At 38.4% G+C, this 26,074-nt stretch overlaps 1 protein-coding gene across 2 annotated transcripts in view; it reads left to right on the top strand.

Annotated features, from left to right (window-relative positions):
* The window catches only part of EGFR (epidermal growth factor receptor), a 203,766-nt gene that overhangs the window by 109,614 nt on the left and 68,078 nt on the right, over nt 1-26,074 (top strand). For both annotated transcript variants that reach the window (XM_081284986.1, XM_081284987.1), the window contains exons 2-4: nt 19,113-19,264; nt 20,627-20,810; nt 24,232-24,366. In XM_081284986.1, the coding sequence (XP_081141112.1) occupies nt 19,113-19,264; nt 20,627-20,810; nt 24,232-24,366 (471 nt within the window). The remainder of the gene's footprint in view (nt 1-19,112; nt 19,265-20,626; nt 20,811-24,231; nt 24,367-26,074) is intronic.

Raw genomic sequence — 26,074 nt, 5'->3', positions numbered from 1 at the left:
TGTGTGTGTGTGTGTGTGTGTGTGTGTGTAGGCATATGTATGTAATTCTAAAGCCTACTTAGGGAGAGTACATAAAGAAATAGGGAGCTGGGGCATAGTTCAGTAGTTTAGTTGTTCTTGGCATGAAGTCCCTGGGTTCAACAAGCACCAAAAACAAACAAAACAAAACAAAAGGAAAGAAATAGGATACAAACAACAAATCCATAGCTTAAATCACAAGAAAAAACTTTACTCTAGATGGGTCATGGTTTTGAAGCATTCAGACTTTTCAATACTTTTTCCTCGTACTGTTGGCACAGAATGTCTCTGTGACATTTCATGCTGCTTCAATCAAATTCAAAATATTTGTTTCAGCATGTTTTATTGTGTCAATATTCTTCAAATCCCTACCAGGTTTTTGTGGTGGTAGATTAACCATGAAATTAACTAAATTATTCCAGGGGAAGCTGAATACTACAGAAAGCATGTACCAAGCCTGCAGACTTGCTTAACTCAGTTCTTAAGTTTTCGGATTTTCAAAATTGTAAATTTAAATTGTAAGATCATGGTGGTGTTTATGGTATCCTTTAATTGCAGCCTACAGTTGGAAAATTATAGGGGTCCCCACACTAATAGCCATGGGCCTGGGGAATTTTGTGAAATCTGCGTTATCAAATGCAAGTTTAAGTGGGGCCTGACTGACTCCAAAGATGGACCCCTTAGGGACAATGCAGTTGGCTCTTTCTCTAGCCCAAGATGAGAGCAGCCAGAGTCTGCCACCTTCTGATGGTCTGTCAAGTGCCTTAGCATGGAAACCAAAACACTATCTAAGGCTAACAGCCTCTTATGCTCTGTCTCAGACTGAAATCAATCTCTTCCTCTATACAGTAGGCCTCTCATGTTCCCTACTGCCTTGACTAATTACGACATTTTAGTTTCTTACTGTAAATGCCAATGACACCTTGACACCTTCCTTTGCTACATGCTTATAATTAAACCAGCCCCAATTCTGTCAATGGACTCTTTTTAATGTTGTGGGGTTATCCACTTCTGTACTTCCACCCTGCCATCTATTTCTCCACTGCATAGCTTCTCACAGTTCAGTGTATCCAGGCATCTCCTAAAGATGTCCTTTAAATGCAGATCTTGATTCAGGGAGTTTGGGAGGGGCCTCCTTCCTAACAGGCTGTCAGGTGATGCCTGCATTTCTGGTCTGCAGGCCATGATGAGGTCATGAGGCTGCTGGCCTCCACTGCAGCTCTGTAGCTGCTCATTCCACGCTCCCTCTGAGGGCCTTCTAGGTCCTTCCTTGCATGGCAGCAAGGTCTTTTTTAGTTTGAAAAAGGAGATTATATTTAATTTTACAAGGTACAACATGGGCATGGAGAAAAATTATTCTTAATCATATATCAAGTGTGCACCATTGAAACCACATGTTATTAAAAATAATGGCTTCTACCTTTATAAGAAAAAAATCACAGTACTTGAAAATTATAAGCAATTGTGCCAAACTCCATCCCTCTCAGTTAAGAGGAGAAGAGTCACCTGTCACCAAAACATTGCCAGAAGCCAGGCTTATTACCAACATTCCCAGAGGCTCTGGCTCTAGGATTCTACTTCTTCCCACAAAGCTAGCACACACATAGGGGTGGCATTTCTTTGCAAGAGTTCTATTTAAGTTATGTAATTAATCGTTTTGTTTTGAGGAAATTATAGCTTCACATGTAGCTGTAAGAAAATACATAGAAATTCCATGTAGTCTTCCCTCTGTTGTCACCTATGTGAATATTTTGCAATAACAAATCTAGGACATGGGCATTGGTACAGCAGAGTTCATGACATTCCCATGGCCACAACATTGTTAGTTTACAGACATGTCCATCTCTGGATGCCATCTAGGTTCTTCTCCAGAGCAGCAAATATTTTAAAAATGCCAATCTGATCTTGTTCCTCCTTGTGTGAAACTTGTCAGTGACTTCTCATTGCCTTTAAAATTAAACCTAAAATCCTTCACAAGCCCTCCAGCCTGAATATCTGCCTTTCCCTCTCAGACTTTGCCCAGCCACATGGCCTTTCATGCTCACACTCTTCCTGCCAAAGAATCCCCTCTACCCTTAGCCCTCCCCCACATGGGGCTCCTCTTATTCTTAAGAACTCAGCTGAATGGCCACATCTTCAAGGAATCCTGCCCAGGCCTCTCAGACCGGGTCTGGTTTCTAGATTCTCAGAACATCCTTCAACGTGATCCCAGCTGCAATTCAGGACCAAGTCACATAATGATTCAGTGAATATCTGATTCCCTCCCCACTGGACAGTAGGTTTCATGAGGGCAGAAACATGGTTGGGCCTATCTGCTCCATGTCCTTGGATGCTGCTTTGTATACTAACACTAAAATGATGATGATGCTATCAATGGCTTACATGACCAGACACTTGTCCAGGTGTTTCACATATATTAAAATTTTAATTCGGGCAGGGGTTGTGGCTCAGAGTTAGAGCACTCACCTAACAGGTGTGAGGCGCTGAATCCAATCCTCAGCACCACATAAAATAAATAAATAAAATAAAGGTATGGTGTCCATCTACAACTAAAAACAAACATAAAAAAATAATAATTCATATAACATCACAAGGAGATAGGCATTTTAACCCATTTTACAGACATGAAAGATAAAGCTTAGTAAGAAGTCATTTGCCCAAGGTGACACTGACAATATTGGCAGAGCTGGATGCAGGTATGACATGTGGAGCTGGACTGTACATAGTAAACACAACAGCATTATACCACAGCAGCCAGCACACACTGGTAAGATGTTCCACAAACATTCACTGGAAAAAAAACATGAAGAGAAATGTTTCCTGAGCTGACTCTGATCAGCTACTCTCACAGAAGTCAGCTTGTATATAAAAGTTGCAAAGATCTTTGATTCTGGTGAAATTTATTCTTCATGGTTTTTTTTTAATACTTGAATTTCTAGATTATTTGCAAGTGTGGATAATAAAGCATTTTGTGAATGTTATTTTATTTGTTAGGGGATGGGTGAGACATTAATTTTATGAAAAGTATTATGGGATTTGGGTTATGACTTACTTAGGAATTATAGTACAACATAGCCATGCAGTAAAACCTAAACATCCCCATATAATCTCAAATTAACACGAAATAATAAGTGAATAGACTTGGGGGGAGGGCAAGTGTGTTTCTAATGGTTAAAGACATTCTCCTATGAGAATTAATTTATTATCTAGTTAATAAGAACTGCTCTGTTCCTCAGTGTATCAATACTTGTATTCAGATGATTTTGTGATATTTTGGTTTTGTATCTCTTCTGCAAATTGATCTTGCCTTTCTTACTGGAGTCTGCTCCCCAACTTTTGGATTATTTCCAAACATAAAATTACAATTGCATATAATCCTGTCACAAAGACCTGGGTCTCATTAGGAGGGAGAAGAAGCTGGGAGATTATCCAGTCTAACCTCCCCCAAACCAAACAGCTATGGTTTTCTCAGTGGTTTCACAAATGATCTAGTTTTTTTTAGTAATCCTAAAAATTGATGTGCTTTTTCCATGGAAGAAAGTGTTACCACATTTTCCAAGCGGGGGGGAGGCACCTATATCCTTGCTTCTTGATCCTCATTCCCACCCCCTCACCCTTGCCTCCACCCACACAACATCTGTAATTCTTAAACTTAAGAGCACAAATTATTGTAAAAGTTAATTGAGCTTACAAAGAAATGCTTGTGTAGAAAACTTTCTTGGCTTCAGGGGGGAAAATATGCTTGAATGGCTATTCAACAGCATAGAAATTGGCTCAGTGAAAGGCACTCATATAGCCTCTTGGGAGAAACCCCTTCTGCCACCAACCCCCTCCTCTTTGTAAAGATTTGACAATGTGCCAGAGTAAATAACTTAAGGATGAATTGAGTTAAGACATAAAGTACATACTTAAGAATTTTTCACTTCTCTGGTTACTGGCCTCAGTCACCAGGCAGTCAGCTTAAAAATAAAAACAAAGTCTTGCTTTTTTATTACTGCTTACTGATTTATTGAAATATGTCCCTTCCACTAGGTCTCGGCCTCTCAGTCATTGAAATGGCCACTGGAAAACACCCTCCTGTAGCAGGAACATGGCCTTGCAGGAACATGCAGAGCCCCAGGTTGCCAGTAATGACTTTATCTCCATCAACATGTTCTGTCAGATTGAACAGGACAGCCAGAGAAGGCAGGGTTGGCACAAGAACAAATGAAATGGTGAATCCTTGAACCTGGATTTGGTGCTTAGACATATCATGGTGTAAGCAGCACCCATTTGTAGGGACCTGGCTCCTGTCACCTGGCTCCATTCTCCCTCGCACTTAATTTTCAGGAGTCTTCTGGATTTAGCAACACCAGCGTCTTGCCAAAGTGCACTGGGGAGCTTCCTGGTGAATGCCTTGTAACCCTGCTTAACAGTATCTGCATTTTGAAAGACACTTCTGATGATCAAAAGCAGCTTATGTTTCCTTGTGATTAGTCTCTAATTGTTCCTGAGGAAAAAATAAATTCAAATAATTTCTTATTAGCAGACAAGGAAATCCATTCAAATACTGACCTAGAATTATTGTGGTAGAGAAGCTTCACCTCACTCAGCCTACTTAAATGAGAAGGCTATTTAAGAACATTTAGTGAAGAGGAAAATTACAAATGCTTTCCACAAATAAAATAAAAGTATCAGAGCAAAGTCAAAGGTAGGATTTTTTTTTTTAAAGTATGAAATATGCCTTGGGACTTACCATGTAAGTTATTTGTATGGATTCTTTTACATGATAATAATGAAATAGTGATATGTTGTCTTGTGTACTAATTCTCACTCCATGTTTTTGGAAAACATTGCTCTTTTTAAATCTCAGGTGCATTCAATAACAGAATTCTATACTTGCCATCAACTACAATTGCTAAACTCATAGGATATGTTAGAGATCTAAAACCCAGAAGAGACCCAAACAAGGAAAAACACTTCCTTGTATAAGCTTGAGAGGATTTTACCATCAGCCCTGCTGTTTTTAAAATATTGTTTATACATTTGTTCATTTATTTATTTTTGTGGTGCTAGGAATTGAACCCAGGGCTTCAAACATAGGCAAGCACTCTACCCTGAACCACGTGTGTCATCCCCCTGCCACACAAACACACACAAAATAAAATCCTATTATTAGTAGATGGGGTAAATATTCCACTTGCATTACTCCATTGCCATATTTATTGCTAAACCCTTTTTTTAAAAAGTTAATGAAATCTTTTGAAAACTTATATATGATGTTAATGCAGATACTTCAGTAATTCAACAATATTTATTCATCTTTTATTGCTCACTGAAATTCTCAAACTAAACCAAAGGCAAAGGAAACAATGTTTACTGTTATTCTCAGATGACATACTTTCTCTTTAAAGAGACGAAATGTGCTGTGAAACATCAGGATGCTTTCATCACGCAAGTATGAGCAAGTGTTCATACATGAGAGATAGATTCAAGGACTAAGGAGGCCAGGAAGAAGAGCTGGATGGGGTAGGCTCTGCAGAGGATGTCTTTGTGCAGGGAGGCCACACACGTAGAATTCCCAGGAGGACTGGTGAGGAGGGGAATCTGCAGGAAGGCATTGGGATGAGAAACTGGTGAGAAACAATTATCATCTTAAAATATTTACAACACCATAAGGTTGAAAAAACATAAGTTGCATCTATTGTTAAGCTAAGGAACTCAACATGGGGCTAGTTTCAGATCAGTACAATTATATGATAGAGTTGTCAATACAAGAGAACTGCTTCCACAAATTCTTAGCAAAATTAAAACTCTTTGTCACTCAGAATGGCCCAGAAGGAATTGGCAACCATTTATTAAGAGTAGAGGAAGGCAGGATTTCTGGGTGTGCTTAGGGGTGAGGGGTTGGCATCCAAGTCTAAAATAATGATGCCAAGCACAGACCTATAAAACTGCATGCACACAAACACACACAAGTAACAATACTCCCACTTCCGACATTTCCCTCTTGGTTTTCAGAACCTTGTTTCTTACTTTAGTTCCTATATTTAGCTTATGATAAAATGTAAAGAGCTTTGCCCTCGAAGTAAAAAATTAAAAAAAAAAAATTTTTGTACCCAGGATTGAACCAGGGATGCTTAACTACTGAGCCACATCCCTAGCCCTTTTAATATTTTATTTTGATATAGGGTGCCATTAAGTTGTTTAGGGCATCATTAAGTTGCTTATGGTCTTGCTAAGTTGCTGAGGCTGGCTTTGAACTTGAAATTCTCCTGCTTCAGACTCCCAACCTGCTGGAATTACAAGCATGCACAAAACCCATCCAAAATAAATTTTTAAGAACCCATTGGTAGTTTGGCCTTGGAAAGTGAATCACTTCAACTAGTTTTATCTCCAGAGAGTACAGGATACAGGGGATTCTAATCATATACTTCGTGACCTCCTGGTAGACCTTTCTCTTAAAACAGCAACTGGCAAAGTACAGCCCATAGATCAAATCCAGCCTGCCATCTGTTTTTGTACATGAAGTTTTATTGGAGCATGGACATTATGCGTTCATTTGCTAATTGCCTATGGCTATTTTCACACTATACCAACAGAGTTGGACAGAAACCATATGAACTTCGAAGCTGACAATTTTTGCTCTCCAATTTTTTTTTTCAGAAAAAGTTTGCTGACTCCTACTCTGGTATGCCATAAACAATGCTTTTGACTTTCTCTTTTCCAGACCTAGACACTTGACAATAAAAACCTGGCTCTGGCTGGCATTATCTACTCATTTTGTCAGGTAGATGAGCTATCTAATATTAACTGGTTATCTATAGGAACTTCTACTTTTAATTATAACTCCCCTCATGGAGGGGTGAATATGTTCTAGAAACAATAGAACACCTCTGACTGTAAGAATGTAGCAGAAACTTGATGGGGGCTTCTTTTGAGTTAATTTTGTAGTTCTTGGTATTCCTTGAGATGGTTCCTCCTTGTCCATGAGCCCAGAAAATAGGCTTTGGGTTTCAGAGCTAATCAGGGAAAGAGAAGCTTCAGGTCTTCTTGTAGGGACGAGGTCTATGCTTAAAACTGTGCTGTGTGTACTAGCCTCTTGCCCATTTAAAATTTAATTTAAAAGGAATATTTAACTTGAATAGGAGTGAGTGAAAGATTGTTCATTTCCAAACAATCATTAAATAAAAACACGTGCACACATAGCACCCAAATCCAACAGCTATCAACAAACCATCACAGAGGGTCAGGCGAGGCTCTTTTTTGAATGAAAAAATAACAGTAGTTAAAACCATTCTGAACAAACTGCATGTCCTCTTAAAAGAATTCTTCTGAAAGACTCATAGTAGGTGTGGCTTCCTTGGCTCTAAGTGCCTGGCTCACACTCCCTGGTGGTCAGATGTGGGTCCAGATGCCTTCCTTTCAAGCCATGGACTCATTCCTGTGACCAAGGCGGGCAGTAAGCTGTGGTCAGCATCAGCTGTTCCTCTCTCAGCAGCGAGATCTCACGGCTCTTGGCCAGGCCACACACCAGCAATGTGTGCAGAAGGGCAGAGGGTCAATCTCAGAGAGTGCTTGGAAGGAAGGAAGCAATTCATTCAAGTGGGATCCAATCCAGATTTGTTGTGGATTTTATGATGAGTTCTATTTATTATGGGTCTTCCATGTCTCAAGGTGCTTTGAACAGGGACTCTCCCATTTCACTAAATCCCCCAGGAGTCACAAGGGACACATTTAGTCCCTGTTTGAGAAAAGGTAGGAGGACGGAGAGAGACACACAAAAGAATTAAGAAGTTGCCTCAGAAGATAAAAGTGGAACCAGGATTCCAGCCCAGACCTGTGACTCCAAGTCTAGTGGTCTTTGGCATGTGCCAATAAAAGTCTGATTGTTTATTGTTCTGTAGTCAAAACAGCTGGGGGGTTAGTTTTCCACTTTCTTTTTTTCTCTCTTTTTGCTTTTCCAACACTTGATGAAATAAACATGAAGCTCAGGCTCAAATAGCTCTGTAGATGATCTGACATGGTTCTATAACTCGAATAAAAGAAAGCCATGCGCTCTGCTCACTGGTAAAATCAAGCCAGTACTTTTTTTTTTCTTTTTTTTTAAGATTATTTTCTTGTTTGCCCCCAATAGTAAAAGGATAAGATGACTATCATACAAAGAACAATCCTAGCCTAATATAGCACAGTTGCAAGCTCAGACTTGAGACATGGCTTAGCAGTCTCAGGTGTGCCAGCCTTGTGCCTTCCTTTCATGCCCCATCTCAGCCTCCCAAATCCATTTCTTCCCCAAGTATTCACAAAGCAGTTGAGCTTCCCTCCACCTCTCTACCTACAGCTTTTCTTCATCCATTAACCACTCTTATAGTTATCAGTTACTCCATGTTTGATACTCAGGGGAAGATTCCAGATCTTCCCTTGCTTTAACAGGTTTCCCCATGGAACACATTCATTGGTTCTTGGAGAACCCCAGCATCATCAACCCATGTTTCCTGCGTTCTGCAAGAGCAACACTCTGGAAGTATTCACCCACCAAACACAGGCAGGATGATGACTATCACTGAGTACCTAAGCAACTAGACCTGGCCTTGGTGTGGAGGAAAAGAGGGAGGAATCATAGGGAGCATCTTTGTTTTCAGGGGGAAAAATTTTTTTTTTCTTCTCCTGGTGACTTACTGATTGTTCTTTTATTTGAATTTTTGGTTCTCATTCGCTTTTATTTTCTTATTTGTGGCAGTGGTGGGACAACTTGTATGTTTGCTTTTCTAACATTCATGTGGCCTTAAAACACACATGTGCACTAGAAACTAATTTTTTAAAACATTGGTAAAAATATAAGAACATTTTTAAAAGCACTCTTAAATAATCTTGGAAGGAGTGGAGGACATGCACTGTCACATAGAACCCCAAGTTTCTCTTCAGAGAAACATTAGGGGAAAGAAAAGGAATTTCTAATCCCATTTTGAATCAGAAATCTTTTATTTCCTTGCAAATTACATGTTTTTTTTTTTTCCAGGAAGAATGAATCATATAGATGACCCTAAACAAAGTGTTGAAAAGAATAACTTGTACTCCCAAGTTTAGAATTTGGGCAATGACCCAGAAGAGAGAAATGCAGGGAAAAACAGTAGAGAAAAAAAAAAAACTTAATTTTTTAGTTGGTGAATCATGGGATTATGTATAATGAAGTCACCAGCCCAAAACTTGGAATTTATAAGCAATTTATACATTTAACCTGAATGTGGAAAATTGAAATCCCCTTCCCAGATTACCTGAGCTTGGCAAATCATCCTCTTTCTGTCTCTTGTTCATTTAGCACATCTGTTGTGTGGCTAGGAATGTTCTATGACTATTTCATTTATAAAATCATCTCCCCAGAGGGCTGATATACTCCTTCTAGGCAGTGAGTCCTCTGATTCATCCTTGGCAATTGTCTTTGTACTAAAATTGTCTTTTACTAAAAATGTTTTAGTTGAATGAATGAATGAACGTATGAATGAACAGAAGAACAAATGACCTCTCATGTCCCAGGTGCAGATGTAGAGCAGGGCAGACAGAGCCCCAGCTGATTGGCTATAGTAGTGTCCCAGGCTTCTGACCCCACCTTGCCCAGAAGCTCCCCAGCCATGCATGGTATTCATAGGAATTCTAGAGGGACAACTCAACCAGCAAGTAAACAGCCCCATATGGGAAACATTACTCAGTCTTTGTCATTAAGTGAGTCATGTGGGCCTGAGCAGCAGGATATAAGAGAGAAGGTATGTGAGTTAGGTGAGGACTGCGCCCAGAATAATGAAATCCTGTGAACCCTGCCTCACTTTCCTCCATATCACCTTGCTGGGAATGTATGGATCGTGAAGGTGGATCTCAGAAAAGAAAAGCTACACTCTGATGTCAGCTCTTAGGTCCTATCAGAGGCTGTGGAAGAAATTATGAGCATGCCAAAACCCAAGGCAATGTTGGATCTTAGGATCAAGTTCCACATACCACCTGTCTTTCAAATGTCTACATTGTTTATTGTTGACCAGCTCTCTGCTACACAGAGTAAAGCCAGGTCACAGGTGACAGGTGGTTCCAAACTTAAGTTTCAAAAAAGAGCTGACCTTCCTGAAGGCAAACTGGTCAGGTTTCAAAACCAGTTTTCATGAAATGCTTTTTGGCACCAACCCCACTGGAATTTTGTATTTCCCACTTTTTCCTGACTGCCTTTTTCTGGGCTTACCCTCATTTATAATCATTCATGTCACCTGGTGCCTACCCATCCATCCTATCCCTGGTCTTTCAAGTGTTACCTTCCTATGGTGGCAGCCAGCTAATCCAAACCTATACCATTTCAGGGGTTCTCCTTTGGTATTTGGTCATGGCCAACCCTCATCACCTCACCCACATCCAGGTGACAGGTCGTAGCTCATTCATGAGTCAGTGTCTGAACTCACAGGAAGAGCACTGAGAACTGTGAATTGCAATGCAAATGTAGGTTCTGCTGTTGTTCTTGACTCTGCTGCCCTTCTCTGGCAGGCCTGAGGTGCTCATCTGAAGAAAAGAATGAGCTCTGAATAAATAGGCCAGATTCACTGGAGGCAACGGGTATAAGTGGCAGTATGGCTGACAGACCTTTGGAAGGGAAGTGGTATTATCCATACCCAAAATATGTCTCTGTATAAAGAGAGAGCCCCTGAACACGAGTAAGCAGTAGTCCTCATCTTAGAGATTAGAAAAACAGAGCACTGGTCAGAGAGCTTACTCATGCTATCTCTAGGAAATGAAAACCAGCACACCACATTTACTCTGGTTTATATTTTCATGTAGAGAGATTTTTAACCAAATTCAATATTCTGCCCTTTTTCCAGAGTTCCCTGTTCAGTATTGAATATTCAGTCAAGGAATACTCTAGCACATTTAGATCTAATTCTATATGAATGATCTGCTTCCTAGCTCCCAAGATAAAGTGTATTGTCAAGCACATAAAGGTACTCACAAGGGATTTATTGGAGTTAGTAAACAACAGATCAATGCTTTCTGAAATAGTTTTTTAGTCTAATTTTGTTTTTAGTGGTACAAAACATATTAAATTCAGATTTATGAGCCATTCAACTTCCCATAAAAAGTAGATTGGATTGACCTGTGATTTAAGATTATTAATTTTAAAAACAATGGTGGACAATTATTGGCGATATGTAGTCAGAAGTAGATTGTGATGATTGTTGCTGTGGTAAAGACTCGGTGTCACCCATAATTTATTTTAAAGATATTAGTGATTATAAAACACTTTAATGTACACAATCTCATTACTGCTTACAACTACCCTGTGAAATACCTAGATCTGGTCCCGTTTTAAGCAGTGAATATACTGAAACCTGTAGAGGTGAGATAACTGGCTGGAGATTACCCCATAATGACACTGTCCCAATATTCTTGCTGAAAGAAATGTTTGATGGTGTCATTGGAAACCTATTCTAGAGTCATACATGAAACTCACCTTCCTAGGATTTCAGAAATGCCAGTTAACTTCAACAGAGCAGGACACAAAATACGAAGGTATCCCAACTCTAATTAGTATATTTTATAATAATCATTAACTTGGCTTAGGAATATTTTAATAGTAGGAAGGAAATCATGGGGATGACAGTCAACCAATTTTTTAGTGTTCTGTTCTTCAACTCTAAATAAAAGATGTTATTTTAAAATCTTCTGCTTGTTAACTTAATTAGAGTTACTTTAGTTTGTAACTGTGTTAGGCATGCCAAAGATTGGCATGTTTAGTCTAGTAGGTGTATTATAATGTATATGGCAAGTTCTCAAAAATTTAAGATACCTTTTAAAGTATTACATGTACACTTCCAAGTTGTAGTGTAGATTCAAATTCATTTTGACGAATATCTTCAGATGCCTAGCAGCTAAGAACTGTTTACTAACTGTGAAATAAAATATAGCTAAGCATTACTGAGAAAAACAAAGTTTTGTAAATGAAGAAAAATCTTCACAATTATGAGACTCCTCCTTTTCCACAAAACCTTTGATTTGAACCACAATAAAAACTTAATGGCTACTTTGTCATTACTTTTGTTTTTCTGATTGTTTCATAATGACTCATAACCAAGATCTTCCACTTTCCTATTATTGCAAACTATCCTGTGGATTAAATAAGTTTCATCAATTTAGTCTGATTCTATAATCACAATTGATAAGCATTATTTTTATAGGATAAATTTCCTCTTCACTAATTAATTCCCTAATTAATATTTAATAGATGATGAAAAGAATATAATGCAGGTCTTCTTCAAGTCTATCACCATTTTAAAAGACATTATCTGCACATACAGTATGACATTTGCCAATGGGTGTCACATGCAACTATCGTGAACAACACTGAGGTGGATGAACTACAGGTTATTGCCTTTCAAACACTTTCTGTGTTTATGTACTTCATTATTATTCATTATCATTTATTTATTATTAATATTATTTATTATTGTGTACTTCCATTTCTAATTTAGAGCACTTTCACAAAGCCAACTGGCACAGATATTGAAATTTTTAAAAAATGTATTTATTAATTATTTATTAAGATAGCCTTCTCTGGCATTGTTCAGCACAGATTTGAGTAAATTTTCTCTTTAATAATTTTTTATTGATTTTATTATTATTAATATTATTATTGTGAAGTAATATGGTCACTGTAGAAAATTTGAAAAATGCAAAAACTGTAATTTACAAATTTTGCTTTTTTGAGTTAAAGTCCATTACTCAAAAAAGACTAGTGTATATTTTCTTCCTGACATAGTTCATAGTTCTTTGCACTTCAGCAGAGTTTGGATGTATATATATATATATATATATATATATATATATATATATATATACACATACATATATACATTTTGAAATTTTAGTAAAGCAAAATAAGTTATAAATCTTGACATGATAAAACCTCTGGAAAACTCTGTATATCTGTTCCATATATATATTATATTTTATAAATATATATATTTATATATTAAAAAATTAGGTAAATATTTCATTTGAGATTTCTTTAAACTTTTCATCATGAAAATGGGGAAAAATAAATCTTCCTCTGGCTGTTGAAGTTTAATTACATGTGTTATCTAAGCTAAAGAGACTTTATAATGACCAATCAGAAAGTTGTAAAGATTGTCACTCTTCCAATACATCCTTCCTCTTTCTCCCCCTCCTTCTCCATCTGATACATGGAAATGAGAATTGTCTAAAACTTTGGTCCCGGAGTCACTCGTTGCTTTCCCAACAAAAAAAGATGTGCAGTGGTGTCATTGTGTGCACATCATAATTGTCCAACAAAGTGTGTGTATCCATCCATATATATGTGTGAGTGTGTGTGTATTGTATTATACGTATGTGTGTGTATCTCAAATGAAATATTTACCTAATGTTTTTTAAAATATATATAAATATATATATTTATAAAATATTATATATATAAATTTTTTCAATCCCTCAGTCTTCCTGGGGAGTTAGTACCAGAACTTTGTGGATGCTCAAATCCATGGATGCATAATTACCTTATATAAAATAGAATGTAACTTATACACATTCTTCTCTGTATTTCAAGTCATTTCTAGATGACTATAATACCTAACACAGCATGAATGCTATGTAAATAGCTGTTATGCTGTATTATATAAGAAATAATAAGAAAAGGTGTGCACATGTTCAGTTCAGACGCAGCTGCATTTTTCAAATGCTTTTTTTTTCCTTTTTTGGTACTGGGGATTGAACTCAGGGGCACTCAACCACAGAGCCACATCTCCATCCCTATTTTGTATTTTATTTAGAGACAGGGTTTCACTGAGTTGCTGAGGCTGGCTTTGAATTTGCAGTTCTCCTGTCTCAGCCTCCCAAGCTGCTAGGATTACAGGCATGCAGGCTTCGAATAGTTTTGATGCATGCATGATACATGGTAGGGAGATATGGATAATAAATACATAAGCCAATACTAATTTTAAGTAGTGATAAGTTCTAGGAAGGAAAGAAAGTAGAATAACGTGACACAGTGCAGTGGTGTGTTAAGCTGATGATGGTTTCAGAACAGGCCTTTCCAGGGGCATGAGCATTGAATTGGAACTTGTGATAAAAAGGAAGCAAAAATGCACAGGTCCAGGGTAGCAGTGTGAGAGCACTCCACGCAGATGTCAGATGGAATAGCCTTTGGTGGATGTGAGCTGAGAAATGGAGGAATGTAGATGGGCCAGGGAGCCAGAAGAAGAGCAACTGAGAGGAGACAGAACTGACAAAGCCTCATATGACCATGAAGAGAAGCTTATCCTGACTCTAACTACAACTGAGAGAAACTTTCATATGGTTCAAACCAAGGAACCATGTGATGTGATTTCTGTTTTAAAACAGAGAATGCTCTGTGGAAAATAGAAGCAAGGGTAAAAGCAGAGGCAATTTGGGAGATGGAGGGAAGAAATTTGCAAGAGCACAACTACTTTGGCAGCCATTAATATGTAGTTGAGAAAACAGCAAATTAAAACAATTATAAATTTACTGAGGCCATTCCAAAAGTGTCTGAGTGAGTTTGGGCAACTGGAGAAACCTGTTTTAAGGGTGCATCTTAATCAGTAACAGATTTGCCCAGGCTCGTGGGCCAGGAGAGCTGTCTACCCTATAATGGTACAGGAGAGCACAGGGCCTACCTCATAAAACCAAGTGGTGTAACACTTAAAGAAGGCAGATTCCTTTTCATTTTTAGTTAAGGTAAAGTTGAAGAATAACCAGAATCTGTGTCAGTCCTAGATATCTCAGGGCTGAGATAACTTCCTGTTGTATGGTTGCCTGGTCCTATCACAAAAACTAAGTGTAACAAAGCAAGGATTAATCTCCAAAATACTGTGCTGTGAAATAACCCTTAACCAAAAGGGCAATGCTGTGCAATTCCATTCATATGAAGTTCTAAAGTAGGCAAACTGCTGTGGAGTGAAAACAAGTCACAGGATTGCCTCTGGTGTGTGGAGCAAAGCCTGGCTGGGAAAGAGGATGAAGGTGTCTGTGATGTTCTCTATCATAACAGGAGATGAGGGTGCACAAGTGAACACATTGTTAAAACTCATGAAATGCTAGACTTCAGATTAATCTATTCACAGTTTGTGGATGATCCCTTGAAAAAAAGAACTGTAAACTGACATTGAACTGTGGTCAGTGATGGATCAAGGTGAAATCCACTGATATTTGTACCTGACTTTAAAATGCATCCAAAAAAAAATCAGATAGATGGATAGACACTTGATAAAGTGAATATAAGTTGTTTAAAAGTTGCATCTTAATCAGTAACAGATTTGCCCAGGCTTGTGGGCCAGGAGAGCGGTCCACCCCATAATAATACATAAGGATGTTCACAGTACAATTCTATCAGCTTTTCTTTGTATTTATAAATCTTTATAATAAAATTTGAGGACAAAAAGCTTGGGGCTTTGACTACCTGAGTCACGGGACCTGTTCTTGATTCAGTAGAATTTGTCTTCAGGTTTGCAAGAGATGGAGAAAGCCATTAGCATTTTATGAAACTTGATATATACAAATAAAATTGTATGGTTGTCAATGAATAGACCTAAAGTAAATATTGAAGTTCTCTGAATAAATTGTTTTAAAAACTGAATTTTAAGTGCATGTTTTAAGAAATTCTTAAAGTACAATGTGTTCCTTTTGCTTTCTTTTTTTTCTGATTTGATAAATATTCTGCAAAGCAACTGAGTAAGCCAATATGCAGATCCAAACATCCCATTTTAGACACTTAGGGCAGTGTACTAAGGCACTGAGGTCACCTAACATCGGTCCAGGTGCATGTTACAGTATATTAGTGTCACATTCTCAGTAATGAACATTCTTTAGTTTTTTCCTGTATTTTATTATTGTATTATAACCAAATATATTAATGGGATTTGTTGTAGCATATACATGCATGCACACAGTATACAAATGTGAACTTTAAGAAAAGAAAGCTGAAAGCTCTCATCTATTCATTCAATATTCAAAACAATTGGCAGTTCAGGATTATTTTGGTGTTTTGAGAAAGCCTAATTCAAAAAGCTCAGGGGAATGTTTCAAGATCACACAATAAGGAAGTAATAAAACAGACTTTCTCCTGGACTAACTAAAAATCTCTTACTCTTTGCAGTTTTATTTAAAATCAGACTAATTAGTTCATGGTTATTATTTTCTAATAATTTTATTTTGTTTCAGTGGTCTCACACTTAAATTTTCTCATGGCTTTATATTTGATATAAAGATGGAGCCAAGATTATACTTTGTTTCAATTAGGAAACCTATACCAATCTGTGTGTGCATATGTGTGTAGGTGTGAAACCTATACCAATCTTTGTGTGTGGGTGAGTGGTTGTGTACACGCGTGTACCCTCACTGGGGATCAAACCCAGGGCCTCAAGCGTGCTAAATATGCTCCACCTCAGCCCCTAGAGCAGTTCATTCTGATCATCATCCTAGGTTTCACTCATATGCTGGCATCCTCTTTGGATATATAGGAAGAGAAAGCTGTAGAAGAAACAGCATTATAATGACTTTATACTTGAGTACATTAGCCCTGGGATAATATTCAAGAACAACTTGTCTTTATTGAATCACTATGTCAACTGTTCCCTTATATGCAAGGATAGTCCTGTTGGGCAGTTGGGCATTTAGATTTCTTTGCAAATTTTTTTTACCATTATTGAAATGGTAAATAATAAACAATGTTCAGCATGAAGCTTTTTCTGTATTTAAGTGCTTCTTCAAGATAGGTTTTTTGAATTCATGATGTAGAATTTACACATATTTATTTGATTATACAAGTTGGCCAGTTGCTTCTTAAAATGTTTTGAGTCAACATTTGCATCACTAATATGTAATGTTGCTATTTTATTCGAAATATACAATCTTTTATGAATATAAAAGTAAGTCATCCTCATTGTACATGATGAAGGGCCATGAAAAGTTTTCACAGCTATGAAATTAGGTGCTCATTTAGCATTTTTAAAATAAATGAGTGAAAGAACAAGTACAGTCTTTTAAAAATTATTTTTATCTATAATATTTTATCTATAATATGATTTAAAATTAGTATTTTAAATTGCATATTTTCCTTTATTACTGACAAAAATTTATTCATACATTGTCTTCAAAAATAAAAAATTCTTAGGTTTGACTGAAAGAAATTTAGAAGCTGTTGTCCTTGACCATTAAAAAAAAAAAAAAAAACAGAACAAAAACAGCGTCTTTTGTTGTCATCCCTCTGTACACTGAAGAAGCTCTTCTGAAAACTGCTCTAACCCTAAGTTCTAGTACACTCTGCCCATCTGAATGACATGAAAAGCACAACTATTAACTTATGGGGACCTGGATCACAGCTGATCATTTATAATGAAAGGTAGAAACATATCTGTTGTTTAGGAGAGCAGCTTTTGTTACAAGGTACGCCAGCTTCAAGGTGGCATGTTATTATCAAAAGCCAGTACTTACATCCATGATGACATCTTTAAGGACTTGGTATTGGGAAATCAATCCAGCCCTGTCTGCTTGGTTAGAACAGTTATATGATCATTCCAGGTTGAGGTTACAGTCAAAGTAGCCCAGGTTCCTGGGTAAAAACAGATGAGTGACATTTGATTGAGCCAAAATTATGGTTGAAAGAACTATGCAATCATCCTGCCTTTGCAGATAGGAGATAGGGACTGAGTTCCTTTGTGAAAGTTTTCACTACTATTGAATTTGAATGAGAGCATAGAAGGGAAAAATAGGGAAATCCCCACAGAGTTAAAAAGGATGTGAAGATTGCATCATAGCTAATGTTTGTACAAATGCCTTGGGTTGATTATGTGGTGTTTGAACATGTGCTCATGGCTGTGGCTCCGTCATGCAAGGGCAGACACATGATGCTCTTAGAATAATTCCCATAGGGAGGAAACAAAGAAGCCTATAAAATAGAAGTATATATTTTAAAAGTTTCTGAAGAAAGTACCAGTGCAGTATTGACTTTGGCCTTGCTCTGTGGACTGCCACCTGGTTGTCCAGTCAGTGCCTTTACAGATGAAGAAGGACCTGGCCAGGTCTGATTATAATGTCCAAAGCCAGAGGCCATATTTCTTCACTGATGATAATTTTGGTTCAAACATAGTCCCTTATTAACAAGCTCCCTGCTTCAAAAGCCCCAAGCCTCTTTGTTTTGTTAGGCTTGCCGAAACATGCCTTTCAAAGAGCTAGGTTTGTAAATATCACTTTATTATAATCCTCTCCTTTGCTTTTAAATGTAAGCTTCCAAGTGCATTTCTACAGTCTCACTTTGGCCCCTAATTTAAAATGTTATCTTGGATTAAAATTTGACATCCTGAAACACTAAGGAATGAAAAGTGCCCAGGTGGTGTATTGGCCATTGATGCAAAGCAATTGTGCATATGCTTGTGCTCTGTGGAATGACAGAGTGTACAAGCCAGAGGAACATGCTTGTCTATCCCCAAGTGTTCTTAAAAGTTGTGTCTTCTTTTTTGTTATTTTCTAACTATTCAATTATTTCTTTGATTTTTTTCTTTGCTGCATTTGTATAGAGGAATATTTTTAATCTCCACCCAGATGGGTTTTTCAATTATGTGCTTGTGATTGACTTTAGATCTATAGTGTGATGGTCAGAAAATATTGTTTAGTGTATATTATGTTTGTGCACATTCTTTGCACACACAATGTGCATGCTAACTTTTTGCAAACTAAAATGTTCATTTTACAATTATTAACTCAACCTTGTAATTATTAAATTCCTTATGAAATTTTCTTTTTGACTACCAGAACTCTTATAGAATGTTCTTGTCTTAAAGACTTTCATAGAAGTTTAATATATTCCCATTGAATTTTAAACATTTTTTACATATTTTAATATAATGAAATCCCATGCAGTATAGAGATGCATTTCCTCTTACATTGAATTACACCTTACATAAGCTTTAACATCTTTTATCACATTGGTCTTGAAATATCCTTTGATCAGAATTAATATTGTAAATCACTAAAGCTTAGAAAGTTAGTAAATATTTATATTAGTTTTGTTACTTCAAAGCATTTTATGACATATCTTTTTTTTCCCTTTATTCCAGTTTGCCAAGGCACAAGTAACAAGCTCACCCAGTTGGGCACTTTTGAAGATCACTTTCTGAGCCTCCAGAGGATGTTCAATAACTGTGAAGTGGTCCTGGGGAACTTGGAAATTACCTACGTGCAAAAAAATTATGACCTTTCCTTCTTAAAGGTTTGTTTGGATGAATTTATTATCCTACCCAAATATGATAGAAGTTCATATTAGCAGAAAACAGCTAGACAGAATTTAACTTGAAACATGTTTACTTTTCATTGTGGTGGTTCCAAGTCCAAGGGAGCTATAGATGAGATTTTTGTGAGAGTCTCCTTTACTGTCTTGGATCAGGTTATAGCTAAAAAAGAATATTGGAGAGAAACAGCTAGCCTGGAACTCCACTGTCACCACAGATTCTGACATTAATCGCTAGCCATTGCTTCAGTCATGGTATGCTGGCATATCAGGTCTTTTGAAAAATAATGAAAATAGCTGGGTATGGAGGCGCTCACCTGTAATCCCAGTGGCTCAGGAAGCTGAGGCAGGAGGACTGCAAGTTCAAAGCCAGCCTCAGCAACTTAGTGAGGTGCTAAGAAACTCAGCAAGACCCTGTCTCTAAATAAAATATTTTAAAAAAAGGGCTGGGGATGTGGCTCAGTGATTGAGCACGCCTGGGTTTAATCCTTAGTTACCCCCCTCCAAAAAAAATAATAATTATAAAAATCCTGGCTTTATAGTATGTGCCTTTATCCTTGGCATAAATATTCTCACCATAGCCAATTTCAAGCTCCCAAGAGATTATAATCAGTTCTCACAATTCCTAAATATTTTACAGTAAGCTTAGAGTTTGATGGTACTTAAATTTTGATTGGATTTGTCTCGCCACCTTCTGGCTAGCCAGCCTGCCTGCCTACCTGCCTTCTTTCCTTCCTTTCTTCCTCTTTCCTTTTCACCCCACCCCACCTCTCGAGCTCTCCTTCCCTCCCTCTTTTACTTTTTTTGGTAAGAAATTATATGAGAGCTAGGCACTGTGGCGCACACCTGTAATCCCAGCAGTTTGGGAGGCTGAGACAGAAGGATTGAGAGTTCAAAGATAGCCGCAGGAAAAATCAAGGCTGCTGAGCAACTCAGTGATACCCTGTCTCTAAATAAAACACAAAAAGGGGCAGGGATGTGACCCAGTGGTTGAGTGCATCTGAGTTCAATCCCTTGTACAGAAAAAAAAGAAAGAAATTATGAGATAGATGCAAGGTAGTTTTTTAAAATTTTCATTTTCATCTGAAGTGTTAAGCTGCAGTACTCCTAATTAATGCACATTGCTCTTCATTACAGGCTTCAAAACCCAAAGTGGAGGGATTGGATCATTTCAAATCCTGTCATTCTTTGCTCAGTTGTAATCATTTACATATCTTACATTTGTCAACCACTCATGTGTATTATGGTGCAGTTAGGTGCCCTGGAACGTCTGGACTCATTTCAGACCTTGAATTCTTGAACTCTTTGAAAGAGAATTAAAATATTGTTGTTTTATCTCATTAGACCATCCAGGAAGTTGCTGGTTATGTACTCATCGCCCTCAACACAGTGGAGAGGATTCCTTTGGAAAACCTGCAGATCATCAGAGGAAATGTGCTCTATGAAAATACTTATGCCTTAGCAGTCCTGTCTAACTATGGTGCAAATAAAACTGGACTAAGGGAGCTGCCCATGAGAAACTTACAGGGTGAGAGGCCAGGGGGGTCATGGGTGTGTATAAATGCAGAAGGTGATTCTGATTGGCACTCAATAACTGTCACATTTTTCAATTCCACCTTTTATTCACGAAATACACATGTATTGCATGCCAACTGTTTGCAGGATCCAGAATCTTAGTGGAAGTTACTAAGAAGAAGGTAGATAATGTAATAGAAAGGGAAGATTTCAGCCAGTTACCCATTCTTCCATGGATGTGGAAAAATATCCGGAGGGCTAGGAAGAAATGGCAAAGATTCTGGGTAAAAGAATCTTTTTTTATTCCTGCACTGGAATAGAGAGTTCATGCATGTGGGGAAGAAATAAACTGCCAGCCTTCTGAACTAGATCTCAGGTATACAAGGACATACAGTAATTCTCCCTCATACTCGGGGGGATATATTCCAAATCTCCAGTAAATGCCCATCATCTCTGTAGCACCAAAATGCCTATTTATACTATTTTTGTCCTATATATACCTATCTCTGGCAGTTTAATTTATAAATTGGGCATAGTAAGAGATTAACACCATTAATGAATAACAACAGAACAATTATAACCGAACACTGTAATAAAGTTACATGAATATAAACTTGTTCTCTCTCTCTCTCTCTCTCTCTCTCTCTCTCTCTCTCTCTCTCTCTCTCAAGTATCTTATTGAATAAGCAATAATTTTGTTACCTAGTTTGCAATGGGATTTGAAACTTATGTAAAGCAAAATTGCTGATAAGGCGGTATTAGTGTACATTAAAAACCCTACCCACATTTGATGCAGTCTCAAGAATAGTGCTGTTATATGGAGAATCAGGTATAAGTTAAGGACAAGGAATGAAGATTTGATAGAAGTTTGAATTCTTGTAAGAAGGATACTTGGGAGGCTCCTGGGAGAGAAAACTGGAGATGGTAGAAGTGAGGGTAAATTGACTTTAAAAAAAAAAAAAGTGTAGATAAAAATAGACAACAATTGTGCCCTGCCGCATGGCAGGCATGTTAAATCAGTAACTGCATTTACTGCCCACATCGCTCTTTCAAAGTGGTGTTACATGCAGTCGTTTTACAAATAGAGAAATGGTAGTAAATTAACTGTCCCAAGGCCCCATGCTAGTAAACAGAGAAGCCAGGGATGGCCCCAAATCACTGTCCCCATATTTCATCCTTCCTGTGTGGTTCTGATGGGGACATAGAGCTGAAAGGGAAAGGAGCAAAATAAGAAGAGGGGTGTGGAGCAGAGGAGGCCCTGTTTGGAATGACAGGAGCCTAGCAGGTGTGCAGAGCTGGAGTGTGAGCCACACATCCAAAGCCGAGAATGGAAACAGCTAGGCAATCATCTCCTTGGTTCCTTCATTTACCATCCTATAAATTGCCTTAAAAATTCCCACCCACAACTTTACTGCTCGGAGCACCCACGCTCATGTTTCTGTGTTTATTCTAGCACTCATGGTGTTTTACTTGCATTTTGTGAAGTGGCTGATTTGGTACATTCAGTGTGCCTCACTCCGCCTGTCTTGCCTCCCCTGTGTCATGAAACAAGGCCCCAGCGGGTGTGAGTCTGGTTCCTGGAGCCAGACTGTCTGGGTTCCAGCCCGGGCTCTATCACTCACTAAGCAGAGACTCTGGAGCACGTTCTTTCAGCTCCCTGTGCCTCACCTTCAGAAATGTGGGCTGCATACTCACCACAATAGTTAGGACTGTTGAGAAAATTAAGTGATTCACTATAGGCAAAGCATCTGCTTTAGTGAGTCCTTGGTATTATTCTTACTTTTAAACCAAGGCTGGATTGTACAGAACCAGATTATTTAATATAGCATTATTAACAGTCAACCTAGAGCCTGCCACAGAATGAGCATTCATGAATGTGAGAAGTAAAAATAAATATCTGGCTGCCTCTTGACTGTCTTTCTTTTCGAAGCTACAAGAAAGTGGCACCTGATGTCCCCTTCACCTTTCTTAACCCTTATTTCTCCCTATCACTGACAATAGGTTTCTCTAAGGCCCTGTTTTAGACTCTGCTTTTTCTGTACTCTCAGCCCCTTCATCTTTTGTCCTGAGTGTCCCTGCAACCTTGGCATCCCCATCTTGTGTTTTCAAATCTGGCCTCTCAGTTTCATCCATCTGTGCGTGGCTCTCTAATGAGGCATGTGATGCACTTGGTGACCCTGTAGTCATCTCTGACTTCCATATCAGGCTCTGTAGTTTGGCCTTTCCTGATCTCCCAGGTTTCCTCCTGCAATTGCTTTATACTCTTCCCTCTGTTGAGAAAACTCTGTACCCGAAAAACTCTGTACTGGAGGCCTTCTGTGTCTTTGCTTTCAAGTCTTCTTTCTGCAAGAGCCCTTCTTTCTTATTCCTATAAAATAAGTGTGTAAATACATTCTGGAAATCTCATTCTTTCCAGCAGCCTCTTAGTTCTTCCCCAGGAGAATCCTTTCTTTACAGCATTGGTACTTTGTGCACATGTTGTATCCATTCACTGCCTGTGGAATGCTGAGCACTAAGATTTTTTTTTCCTCTACATTTAAATGATAGTCATTGGACTATTGTGAGGATTAATGAAGATAATATTTATACACCAACTAGCACAGTACCCAGCCTCATCATCATGGTCTCCCGGGGGCACAGGACCATTAAACAGAACCATTAATCTGTTTTATTGGTGTGTCAGTCCTCAAAAAGAAGCCAGCAGGTCTAATCCATCTTTGCAGACCCCACAGCACCTGTTCAGTGTTTTGTACACAAAAATCATTTTCAGAAATAGTTATGTTTAAATGTTATCAATGCAGCACTCTCTCTTTGTCCAGGCTTGAATTTTTTTCCATCCCAAACTTTTTCATGCCCTCTCATGACTTCCTTGAAACAATTGTACAGTACAGTCTTGTGTATCTCTCATGTCTCTGGTGTCCACCTGTGGCTTTTTCATACATACAGTTCTTACTCCATAACAGGCATACACCCTTTCATCATGATATTCTCCAGAGCCACCTGGGAGCATGCTAGGTGAAGGTTGGCCACCCTATCCTGCCATCCTGAGTCTATAATGCCTGTGACTGCCACAGGCTCTTCCTGCCCTATCTGCTCCTTCACCTCTTCAATCAGTCCTCATCCAGCTTGATCAGATCCCAGAACCACTACTGAATAGTTATCATTCACTCTGTGCCCACGGACTAACCATTCCCTCCCTGCTGTATTTCTAAACTTCTAATTATTATTCAAAGCCCAGGTCAGGAGAAATCCTAACTCCTCCATAGCACTATCATAAACTGAGTTTTTGTCTGCCCCCATCACGGCTTCCATAGGACTGACCATTTGCACACTGGCATCTTTCTAATGGAACATAAAGTGTAAAAAATGTGTGTATGCATCATGTGAATTTAAAGGAGATGGAAAGTTTGCTTACTGTGGTTCTGTTCATGTAGAAATCCTGCATGGTGCTGTGCGGTTCAGCAATAACCCTGTCCTCTGCAACGTGGAAAGCATCCAGTGGCGGGATATCGTCGACAATGACTTTATGAGCAATATGTCAATGGACTTGCAGAACCGCCTGGGCAGCTGTAAGTGTTGCAAGATCTTTCTCTTGGCTTTCAGTTTCCATGGTGGGTAGAGCTGTTCAGTGCTGGAGTTGGGGAGAGAGACAGCATGTTTACTGTTAAGTCATATTATACTAAAACAAAAATAAGTAGTATTCTGCCTGCCAGGAGAGCTTTTATATAATACAGAGGTAAAAGTCTACTTTTCGTGTTGCCGGGTAGCACACCTGCTCACGCAGAGCCTGAACCCTTGAATAGCCCTTGAGCAGAATTACTGGTTGCAGGAAGAACTGTAGTGGTAGCCTTTAGTCCTGGCTTGAGGCTTCTCCCATCCTGCCTCATGGAGATTGGCCAACCTCTTGTGTGCTACTGAATTTCTACTGAGTCCTACAGTGGTACCCCAGCCCTCTTGACCCCTTGACTTCTGCCCTCTGGATTATGACTGTAGGCACTCCCACATTGAACCACAGGCAAAATTGGGTACAGCCCACAGGGAGGAAGTTTGTAAATATTTCCCTGAATTCTTCTGACCTCATCCCTGCCCTGTTCATCAGTAAAGCAGCTTTGTGAGGGAGGGCCTGGCAGGAGACCAGACCTAAGGTCACGGCTACACCCCTTGCCCATTGCCAAGGCCATGTGGTAAACTCTGAAAGACACATGCTTACACTTACCAAGCTCCCTTGAGTTTGATCCCCTTCCTGATGCCCCCTGGTGTTTCAACCCTTTAAAATAAGAAGGGATGACCACTTCCTGCATCTCTGTTTCCCTACAGCTGTTCAGTGGAAGCATGTTTATTTTTGGTCTCAAAATGTAGCTGACACAACTCTTCAAAATCATCAGCTGGATGTTCTTTTCTGTTTCTGTTTGCTTCATGTTTATTGATTGACTGGTTGTGATGGAATATTCATAATATAAAATTTATTACCTTAACCATGTTTAAATGTAAACTTCAATGACATTATGCATTCCTGTCGTATTGTCGCCATTACCACCGTGTACTGGCAGAACTCCTTTTATCTTGCAAAGCTGAAATTATGTATCCATTAATCAATAACTCCTGTTTTTCCCTTCCTCCCTAGGCCCCAGCCTAGGTAGCCCTCAATCTAATTTCTGTCTCAATGAGGTTGACTACTCTAGGTACAGGTGGAATCGCACAGTATTTGTCCTTTTGTGTATCTGACTTATTTCACTTAGTATAATGTCCTCAAGGTCCATACATGTTATAGCATGTGTCAAAATTTTCTTCCTTTATATGACCAAATGATATTCCATCATTAGTATATCACATTTATCTTTTAACTCCCTAACCAATGCTACTATGAAAATGGATATTGAGCTCTTCTATTTTATAAATGTATCATTCTACCAGATACCCAACATATCACCATTGTGTTTGCAATAAACTTAAGTTTTTATTTTAGAATGCAAATTTTTGTATTATTCGTGAGACCAAAGTTAGAATTTCCTCAGCTATATGAGGAAATATAGGGAGGTCAAATTGTTCAAATTTATAACAAACAAAAAAAACCTTACAAACAAAGGTTATGGATTTGCCATGAATAAGATCAGACAGCCTGCAATGGTACACCTGTACTCACTGCCATCATGATTGTAAGGAAGATCCAACAAGAGGCATTGGGGAAAAAAAATGATGGGTGGACAGGTTCATGAAATAATTAGAGTCAAATATGATGACACTGTAAACTATAAATCAATATGGTATTGATTAAAG

Source organism: Spermophilus citellus (genome assembly GCF_964194105.1).
Source record: "Spermophilus citellus genome assembly, chromosome: 3".
Classification (NCBI taxonomy): Eukaryota; Metazoa; Chordata; class Mammalia; order Rodentia; family Sciuridae; genus Spermophilus; species Spermophilus citellus.
The sequence above is the reverse complement of the archived record's forward strand: the minus strand, read 5'-3'. Positions and strand labels throughout refer to the sequence as shown.